The sequence below is a fragment of the Rhincodon typus genome, chromosome 10 (genome assembly GCF_021869965.1).
Source record: "Rhincodon typus isolate 14 chromosome 10, sRhiTyp1.1, whole genome shotgun sequence".
Classification (NCBI taxonomy): domain Eukaryota; kingdom Metazoa; phylum Chordata; class Chondrichthyes; order Orectolobiformes; family Rhincodontidae; genus Rhincodon; species Rhincodon typus.
In genome coordinates, this window is record NC_063341.1 from 78,542,676 (window position 1) to 78,553,752 (window position 11,077).

Here is an 11,077-nt window from a genome sequence, read left to right on the forward strand (position 1 = left end):
GTCGCAGGGTCAGTGCTGAGGGAGCGCCGCACTGTCGCAGGGTCAGTACTGAGGGAGTGCCGCATTGTCAAAGATTTATCTGAGATTTTGTTTCAAACCCTGTCTGCTTGCCAGTTATAATTACAGGTCCCTATGGCACTATTTTTGTGTCCTGCCTTTGCCAATATTATTCCACAACCAATAGTACCCAAAACTTATTATAATCACGATGCTATGGGAACTTGCTACATTCAACTGCCTGCTCCATTTCCTTATGTTCTGACAGCATCAATCTTTAAAGTTAATTGTTTGAAGGGCACCTTGGGATATTGTAATGTTGGATAAGGAGCCTGGGAAATGCAGGTTTGCCTCGGTTGCAGTTGAAACCAGCTTCATGATAATCTCAAACCCATGAATTCTGAAATCTTCAATGATCCCACTTGCATTGCACAGACTGCAGTTACAGCTGTAGAAATGACGCTTGCCAAATGCAGTGCAGCTTTAAGGCAGCACAAACATCAAAAAGTTGTCTGTACAACCAATGAAATAAATTTATTTTTTGTACAACACATTGACTCTGGCAAGTGTGAACCACGTGAACAGAAACCCATTCTCTCTTATTTGTCCAATTCTTGGTCGGTCAAATTTCAGATACAGAAAATGTTATGTTTTTCCTCACACTTTAGAATCATTCTGCTACATCTGGCAATGAGAGAATTTGGGTTAGCGATATTGGCTCCAAACTAATTCAACATTTATGGAGGGATCGAACTGAATTATTAAATTGAACAGAAGAGTAGGGAGGAAGGTTATGCTTCAGGGCATGTGAGACTACATCCAGAGTAATGTGTACACTAATAGTCTTGTTTAAGGAAAGATGAAAATGCATTGGAAGCAGTTCAGAAAGGGCTTGCCAGATTAGCACCTGGAATAGGAGAGCGGGGAGAGGTGAATATAAAGAGAGGTGAAACTTGTAAGGTCCTAATCAGATGGGTGTGGAGAGAACATTTCCTCTTTTGGGAATATCTAGAACTTGGAATCACTGTTGAAAAATCAGGAGTCATCCATTTAAACCAGAGGTGAAGTGTTTTTTTTCCCCCCCAGAGAGGCATGGAACTCTCTTCCCCAAAATATGGTGGAAGCAGAGTTTGCAATACTTTATGGCAGAGGTGGGTAGATTCTTGGAAAGCAAGGAGGTGAAAGGTTTTTAGAAGTTTGGCATTACAGTCAGATCAACCCTGATCTTATGGAATCGCTGAGCAAGCTCGAGGGGCTGAATGGCTTACTCCTGCTCTTCATTTATATGTTTGTATGTACAACGTGACCAACTTTAAAAAACATATTCATTGGGTGAAACAATTAGGACATTCCATGGTTGCAAAATACATTCCAGAATTGCAATGCTTTCCTTATACTCATGTAGAACCACCACCTCATCTGGAATCATTCAGACACTTATGTTCATTTATCTGTGTCTCTTTCTCTTTGTTTTCAATATTAACCATACAATGGCAACTTGCATCTCTGCTGCACCTTGAGGAAAACATCCAGTGGCACTTCACCAAGATAATTATTGAACAGCAGAAGGAGAAAGCTTGGTCAAAGTGGCAGGTTTTGAGGAGCAGCTTAAATGAGGAGAGAGAGGTCGAGAGAAGGAGAGGGTTTAGGAGGGAGTTCCAGAAGTTAGGAGATCAAGCAACTAATGGGGCAGCCTCCAATTGTGGAACAATTAGAATTTGCAAGAGGCCAGAATTGGAGGAATGTAGCGAACTCAGAGTGGTGCAGGAGGAGGTTACAGACCTTGGGAGAGGAATGAAGGTGAAGGGAGGGATTTGTAAACATGATAAGAATTTGAAAATTGAGACAGTGTCTGACCAGAACTGAGAGTAGATGAACAGGAGTCGGGGTGATTTATAGCCAAAATCTGGATGAGACAGATGGAACAAGGTGTTTATCATGAGTGTCTTGACAACATAATTTTAAAGGGAATCTGAAATTAACCAAATGCAAAACATCAACATTTGGGGGGGGGAAAGAGGAGGGCATAGTAGTAATGTCACTGGGCTAGACCTAGGCTAATGCTCTCACGAACATGGATCAAATCCCACCAGTGTTTATGGACGATGTGAGGTAAGTGTAAGGTATGTAACTGTTTGGTAGCTTTCTGGATTGGAAAGGGGCTTTTCCATGTGGTTTCTTAGAAATGAAGTCAATAGTGTTGAGTAGTTGTCTTGCCCTTGACAGAAAATTGAGTGAATTTGGAGTAAAAAAGAATGAGCAAAGCTTCTAGGGAAATATGAGATGCAATCTATGGCCCTTAATTGATGGAAAACCTTGCCTTGAAAAAAAAACTATGAACGCCTGTATATACCGACAACGGCCTAGCAACTCTTTCTGGACTTGATTTCTACTTTTATCGGCAATCATAAGGAAGAAAACCCTATGACCTGTACATCTCCCTCCTTCTTTGAGTAGAAGTTGTTGCAATCCTGATAAAGTTTTCAAATGTCATTATTTTATACTACCCTATAAAACCTGAAAAGCTGATCTGTGCCCATTTCCCAAAGACTCAGACCCAGTTTGATTTCAATTTGAACTGGAGTCCTTCCATCTGTCTATGACTGTTGGCAATTCGATTTTGTTGACTAGAAATCCAATTAACTACAAGGATTCATCAATACTTATCCCTTCTTTGGCCAACAAGGGTATTTTTATTTCACACATTTGTCCATTTTTCAAACATTATCTCTGCAGAGTCGATTATATTTTGTAATGTGAGAGTGTGTCTGTTTTTGAGAAAAAGAGAGATAATTTCAGATTGTAACTTACATGTTTGGCACTTTTTTTTTAAGGAGAGAATATTGTTTTATAATAAGAGGACTATATTTAGTTCATTAAGGGAGCTCAGTGGAAGTCTCTCTTATTTTGGATAATAATACAAAAGGACTAGCATAACAATTGAATTGAAATATTCATGATAATGGTGTGAGTGGTGCAGCCATGGGCTTATTAACAAGCATAATACTCTTACAGTCACAACATCAGCGGATGGTGGAATTTAAATTTGGCATTAAAAGTGGAATTAAAATCTAGTCTCAAATCTTTAAATGTATGACTATAAATATACCATTAATTGTTGCGAAAAAAAACCCTCTGCTGACTGAGGCCCTTTGGAGAAATAAATCTGCACTCCAACAGTTGAGTTGAAAGTGTTGGTTAAAAACGGGAACACAATAATTTTTGGTGGAAGAAAAAATTCCATTGAGTTGTATACATCAACATCTTCGGGGCTACCATTGACCAGGATCTCAACTACTTGCAGTATAAATATAGCCACTAGAAGAGCAGGTCAAAGACTAAGAATACAGTGGTGAGTAACTCACCTCCTGACGCCCCAAAGCCTGTCCACCACATACAGGGTACAAGCCTGGAGTGTGATGGAGTGCTCCACTTGCCTGGATGGGTGCAGCTCCAACAACACTGAAGAAGCTTGACACCATCCAGGACAAAGCAGCCCCCGCATAATTGGCACCACATCAACAAGCATCCACTCCCTCCACCACCGACGCTCAGTAGCAGTGTGTATGATCTACAAAGTGCACTGCAGAAATTCACAAAGGTTCCTTAGACAGCACCTTCCAAACCCACAACCACTTCCATCTAGGAGGACAAGATACATGGGAACACTACCCCCTGCAAGTTTCCCTCCAAGCTGCTCACCATCCTGACTTGGAAAATATGGCTGTTCCTTCAGTGTTGCTGGGTCAAAATCCTGGAATTCCCTCCCCAATGGCATTGTGGGTCTACCTACACCAAATGGACTGCAGTAGTTCAAGAAGGCAGCTCACCAGCAACTTCAAGGGCAACTAGGGATAGGCAATAAATGTTAGCCCATCCAGTGACATCCATGTCCCACGATTGAACTAAAAAGTATACATATCATTTAAATTGTTTTTTTGGCAAACTCAGGACTTTGCAAAATGCATTACAGAGAATGTAGATTTGGTAATGTGGCCTACAATAGATATATACTGCAAGACCTTTGCAACAGCAAAGTGTTAACAATCAATTAATTTGTGTTTTAGTCAGAAGTCACATGACACCAGGTTATACTCCAACTGTCAAAGAAGCAGCGCTCTGAAAGCTTGTGATTTCAAATTAACCTGTTGGACTACATCCTAGTGCCGTATGACTTCTGATCTTGTTCCCTCCCCCACCCCCCCAGTCCAACACCAGCACCTCCACATCTGTGTCTTAGTGATTCAACAATAAATAACAACCAGGCAAACCAAACAAACTCACCTTGTTCTTCCTCAAATAGAGAGATCCTTTGGGACTGAAAAAGGAGAAGGGGCCTTTCATCAATGTCTCATCCAAAACCTGGAAAGTTTGACACAGTGGCGCCTCATCAGAGCAGCACTGGGACTGTCATCCTGCACAGTGGCTAAGTGGTTAGCACTGCTGCTTCACAGTGCCAGAGACCTGGGATTGATTCCACCTTCAGGCAACCATCTGTGTGGAGTTTGCATGTTCTCTCTGTACCTGTGGGGGTTTCCTCCAGGTGCTCCAGTTTCCTCCCACAGTTCAAAGATGTGCAGGTTAGGTGGAATGGCCATGCTAAATTGTCCATTGTGTTCAGGGCTGTGAGGCTAGGTGGATTAGCCATGGGAAATGGGTTACAGGGATAGGGTGGGACATGGGTCTGGGTGGGATGCTCTTTGGAGAGTTGGTGTGACTTGATGAGCCAAATGCCACACTATAGGAATTCTATAGTCCTATGATTAGGAGGTTTAAATCCTTGAAGTGGGAGTTTAAATGCAGAATGTTCGACAAAGGTGAAAGAACTAACAACTGAACTAAGGCTATGAGCTGTGAACGTCTCTCAGATTTTGTCTAACATCATTTATGGTGGACAGGCTTTAGGGAGTCAGGAGGTGTGTTACTCACCTCTGTATTCCTAGTCTCTAACGTACTCTTTTAGCCACTGCATTTATATGGCAAGTCTAGCGGAGATTCTGGGATTGAGCTTTAGGGAGAGGTTATATAGGCTGGTGCTATTTTCCCTGGAGTGTCGGAGACTAGAAGTTTATAAAATCATGAGGGGCATGGATAGGGTAAACAGACAAGATCTTTTCCCTGGGGTGGGGGAGTCTAAAACTAGAGAACATAGGTTTAAGGTGAGAGGAGAAAGGTTTAAAAGGGACCTAAGGGGCAACTTTTTCACCTGAGGGTGGTGCATCTATGGAATAAGCTGCCAGATGAAGCAGTGGAGGCTGGTACAATAACAACATCTAAAAGGCAATCTGGATGAGTATATGAATACAAGAGTTTGGAGGGATATGGACCAAATGCTAGCAAATGGGACTGGATTAATTTAGGGTATCTGGTTGGCATGGGCGAGTTGGACCAAAGTGTCTGTTTCTATGCTGTATAATCCTATAACTCTATGACTCTGTGTTTGAAACATGCTTCACAGGATTAATCAAAACTCTAGACCAGTAAGGCTGCTTGATTTCAGGATCCACCTGAAATAATATTAAGGTAGAATATAAAAAGGATTGAGTTCTGAAGAAGCATCACATCAGACAGGAAACCGTAATTCTGTTTCTCATAAAACGAAACAGCAGCAGGCCATTCAACCCATTGAGTCTGCTGTCATTCAATGAGATTATAGCTGATCTGATAATCCTCAACTCCACTTTCCTGCCTTTTCGTCATAACCCTTGACTCACTTACTGATTAAAAATCTGTCTCAGCCTTGAATATACTTAATGATCAGCCTCAACAGCCTTCTGTGGTAAAGAATTCCATAGATTTATTACCCTCAGATAAGAAATTCCTCCTTATCTGCCTTAAATGTGTGACCCCTTATTCTGAGATTACACCCTATGGTCCTAAACCCTCACACCAGGGGAATCAACTCTCCACATCTACTCTGTCAAGTCCCCTAAGAATCTTGTATATTTCAATTAGATCGCCTCTTATTTATTTAAACTCCAATGAGTCTAATCTACTCAACCTTTTATCATAAAATAGTCCCTCCATACCCAAGATTGGGCAAGTGAACCTACTGTGGACCAACTCCAATGCCAGTTGTATTTCTTCTTAGATGAGAAATCCAAAACTGCTCCCAGTATTCCAGTTGTGATCTGACTAGTTCCTTGCATAGTTTTAGCAAGACTTCCCTATTTTTGTACTCCAGTATCCAGGGATGTGCAAGCTATGTGGATTAGCCATGGAAAATGCAGAGTTACAAAAACAGAAATTGCCTGAGAAATTCAGCAGGTCTTGCAGCATCTGTGGAGAAACAGAGTTAATGTTTCGAGTCCAGTGACCCTTCTTCAGACCATTTGCCCTCTCCATTACCTGCTAAACTTGGGTCTAGCTTCTTGTGTTTTAAGGACCCCCAAATCCTGCTGTGTTCCAGCTTTCTGCAGTCTTCCTCCATTTCAATAATATTCGGCTCCTCTATTTTCTGCCAAAGAGCAAAACTTCACATTTCCTCATATTATAGCATATTCATTTTCCTCATCCAAGCCATCAGTAAATATTGCAAATAATTGTGGCCCCAGTCTCTGTGGCACTCCACTAGTTACGGATTGCTGTCCTGAAAGTGCCCCTTTATCCATACCCTCTGTTTTCTATTAATTAGCTACACCTCTGTCCATGCTGATATACTACTCCCAACACAAGTTCTTAGTGTAGTCTTATGTGTGGTAGCTTGCCAAATGTCTACTGAAAATCCAAATATATTACATCCGCTGCTTCCCCTTTATCTGTCCTGCTTGTTACCTTATTAAAGAATTTCACTAAATTTGTTAAGCTTGATATCCCCTTCATGATACTATCTTATTATGTATTTCTAAATGTTCTGCTATTACATCCTCAATAACAGACCCTAACATGTCCCAATAACAGGTGTGAAACTGACTGGCCTTCAGTTTCCTGTATTTTTGTTTCCCTGCCTTTTTAAGTGAAGGTATTATGTTGGTGGTTTTCCAATCCTTTGGGACAAATGCATCACCAGAAAAACATCCACTTCTCTCCACAGATGCTGCCAGACCTGCTGAGTTTCTCCAGTTTGTTCTGTTTTTATTTCAGGTTTCCAAGCATCTGAGAATTTCAGTTTTTACAAAAGAGATTCATTACTGGCATGTTGTCAGTTGCAGGAGATTGGATTTTCTGGTTTCCAAATCCCCCGAAAATAATTACATTAGCAAGTCAATGAATTGACCGTGATTTTAACATTGGCAATATCGAGAATCTCTTTGAAATTGGAAAATCCGATTTTCCGTGGTTGTGCAGTTAATGACACATGGCCATGTTTACCAACAATAATGAGAGCGCGAACATACCAGTTTCAGTAAAAGTGCAGAGAGCTGGTGATAAAGATCAGCGGAAGAAAACACGAACATCCTGTAATGAGGAGAGAGTGCACAGCCTGGCGTTTATGTTACACTGTAGAGAATACATCAGTTTTAAACTTTAATTAACACCGTATTGTTGTCGGTTTGGAGGCAGAATGCACCCGCGTTACCCTCAGGATCCTATTAACCAGAGAGAAACACAGAGATCTGGAGATTGGGCCTAATTCACCCCAAGCGTTGTGAACACCAGCGGACCCCGACTCTTCGCCAATTACACATCACCGACCTACCTGCACACACACACAAACACACACAGCCTTTCTTTAACTGGAAATGGCCATCGAACCCCTGAATCTGTCCCCATTAGTGAATCGGGATAGCGAATCGAAGAACCCCTGTCCCCTCACTCCAATGGTATTAGCAGGCGAGTCAGAGAGAGAGAGAGTCAGGGCTATCTCACTCTCATTCATGGGTTCCCTGAGCTGTCGGTGTATTTTGATTTATGTTCGGAATCATTGCTGGTGAATGTCAATAGTGAAGCTTAGTTCCTTAGACCTTCAGGAACTGCAGCAGCATTTCCAGAAAATCGTTTTGATTCTAACCATGTGTCAATTCAACAAGACATGCAGTTTGGGAATAAAATCTCAGACCAGCAAGATGAAGGTGGGAGTACTTTAAAGAGTTAAAAAAAAAAATAATTTTATTACCAAAGAGGAGAGTGTAACTTCCAGGTTTCAGACTGACAACTGCAATCCATCATCGATAAACAATAAGAGGCATCTCAATATTTAATAAACACACACACACACAAAGGTATGACTGAAAGACGTGAACAGGAATGCATTGCCTGTGGGAGCACATTTCATTTCCAAATGCTTCAAAAGGAAAATTGCACAGCTCTAGTTAGGAGCAGAGGAGAGGCTTTTTTCAGATACTGGTACAGACACAGTGGGCCGAATGGCCTCTTTCTGTGCGGTGTGATTTCATGAATTGGTGCACGCATACATTTATTCACACACACTGCCACACACTGTAATCACACATACACACACACTCCCATTCACTGTAAATCACACTCACAATCATAACAACACCACACACACCCGCACTCTAATTCACTCACAATCATAGGAACATCCCTCAAACACACACACACACTTCTTCAAAACACAGTCGGCAATGAAGCCGGGTGCTGGAGATAGGGAAAGCTGGCAAAAAAAAATCCCAAATCCGGGGCTGGCCCTTTTCTACACCCCTTGGGGGAGTGGGGGGGCACATAACATGTACAGACACTGCCTAAGTATACAGACCTGGCTTGTGCTGTTATTATGTGCAACCATTGCATACAAAACCAAACAAAACTTCCTGTCTGCATTCTAAACAAGACCAGTCCATGTTGGATTGTGAAAGCTCGCCCTACCTGCTCGGGGCTTGCTGGATGTTTAAAGTCCCACAGCCGCTTCTCGCTGGGTTAGCCAGGACTGGGGGGGGGGGGGGATTAATCTCTGGTGGATTTACCCAGTCTCTCAGGCTGCTTTCAAACTGCCAGGTTCCACTCTCTCAAACCTCCCCACTGTGTGATGTCCAGACAGTGTCTGTCCCCACACCGTCCCAGTCTTTTACAGGGCAAGCTGTTCGGCCAGGCGGGTCCCTGCTATCCCCTCTGCCTTGTACAAGCTGCTAATGCCAGTCTCCTGCTCTTCCTCCCTCTCTTTCCCCAGTTTATAGGAGCCTGTTCCAAACGCTCTGAGACCCACACCGTCCCGTCCTGCCAAAACCTGCAGTTTGCCAGGGTTCAGATCCCCTTCCAGCAGCTGGAATTCGGCCCTAAAGCACCTTACTACTTATCCTCCAGTAAGAAAACCTGGGGCTATTTAAAACAAAAGTCTTTGCCGAGAGACTGTGCAGGAATATGTTTCAATACTAGGACTCAGTCACACCTCTCTGGTTCCCACTTGGCTATTCCCGTTTGTTTAGACTTTACTCACGGTTTGACGGTGGCAGAGATGAATCCACGGCTTGTCCTTTGGGCTCCTAAATGCATTTGTATGCATTTGTCCCGGCAGCGTAATCCGAAGCGAAAACAGAACTCGACTGCGGCGCTGATTCATCTGCAGGTTTGCAAAGTCTGCCGGAGCGAGCCCCGAGTTCTCTCAGACCTGCTACAGCATCGGCATGCTGCTTTTGACAGTGTCCACCCGGGCGGAGAGCATTCCCCCAGCCAGGAATCTCTCTCCCTGACACAGACAAATCTCCCTCTCTCTTGTCAGACCTGCTGTGAGTTGTCTCCTCCACAGCCGAGTCGCTGGATCATTGCTAACGGGGGTGTCAGGAGCCCTCTCCGAGCCTGCTTTTGCTCCCTAGTGCAGCATTAACCTGCTCCAAGGCATCTGCCGCCTCTGTAATAGGGAGTGCACTTTAGGGGGGTGGGTGGGGGAGAATGTCAGCGGGGACGGTGTTAAATTTCATCAACCACCAACTGACATCACAGCCCCAGCGCTTATCTGCAGAACGGGAGACTGAGTTTGCAGTCAATGAACACACACACACCAGAGTCCTGGGCTAGCAAAGCGAGAAAATGATTATCAACAGGCAGAGATAGTAGGAACTGACACAAGAAATTTCCACTGGGCCAGCGTTGGGAGGCAATAAACTGAAGAGAGGGTTTAATCGGGATTTTAAAAATCAGGAAGAACTTTGCTGGAGGAACAAAATAAAGAAATTGCTGGAAAAGCTCAGCAGGTCTGATAGCATCTGCGGAGAGAAACCAGAGTTATCGTTTCGGGTCCAGTGACCTTTCCTGAGGAAGATGCTGCTGAGCTTTTCCAGCAAACCTCGGTTTTTGTTTCTGATTTCCAGCATCCGCAGTTCTTTCGGATTTCTTTTGCTAGGGTAAATCAGGAGAACGTGTTTCCAGTGGCACAGATTTGTTGTCTTTTTAACTGAACCTGTTTTTCTAATTAACCCGTTCAGAGATGGTAGTACACACTTTTGAAGCAGGCGGGACTGGAAACCGGGCCTCCCGGTCCAGGGGTAGGGACACCACCACAAGCGAGTCAATTTCAAATTGCTGTGGTGCAGGAGACCATTCAGCCCGTTGGTGCAAGGACAATCTCCTGCCTTTTCCCCCATATCCAGGCCCATCATTTCTATGTAAATAACCATCCACTGTCCCTCTTCAATGCCTCAATTGAATCTGCCTCCAGCACATCTCCAGAGGGATTCAGATTGAAGGGGAGTGTAAAAGAGAAGATGAGGAGATTTTTTTTTAAGCACAGTGGGTTATTGTGATCTGGAATATGCTGCCAAAAGGATAGTGGAAGCAGGTTCTATAATACATGGATAAATATTTGTGAAAAATATGTACAGCACTGGCAAAAATGGATAGCTGGTCAAGGAGCCAGTACAGGTATGATAGGCTGAGTGGCCTCTTCCAGTGCTGTCTCATTCTCTGGTTATACACTAGTTATTTAAATTAACTGTTCAGGCATGTTATGACACATATCTAGACTAGCAATAATACCTGGAGGCTATTGCCTACCAGGACTAATGGAGGCTTAGCTGACTTTCAGGGAACTCTGTCATACACAGCTACTTGCAGAAAAAGCTTAGCAATGCCCTTTGGAATTCCTGCACAAACATTTCCCTACCTCAGACTGGGGGAATGATTTTACACTGCAGAACAAACCAACTCTATCACCAGTTCCCCAATAAAACCCAGATTTACCTCA

The 11,077-nt window shown here is 43.3% G+C and overlaps 1 protein-coding gene across 1 annotated transcript in view; it reads right to left on the reverse strand.

Annotated features, from left to right (window-relative positions):
* LOC109937347 (collagen alpha-1(XXIV) chain) overlaps positions 1-9,722 on the reverse strand; it is a 180,451-nt gene extending 170,729 nt beyond the window's left edge. The window contains exon 1 of the mRNA XM_048601567.1: positions 9,335-9,722. Within this exon, the coding sequence (XP_048457524.1) occupies positions 9,335-9,390 (56 nt within the window). The 5' untranslated portion in view covers positions 9,391-9,722. The remainder of the gene's footprint in view (positions 1-9,334) is intronic.
* Between the last annotated feature and the right edge of the window lie 1,355 nt (positions 9,723-11,077).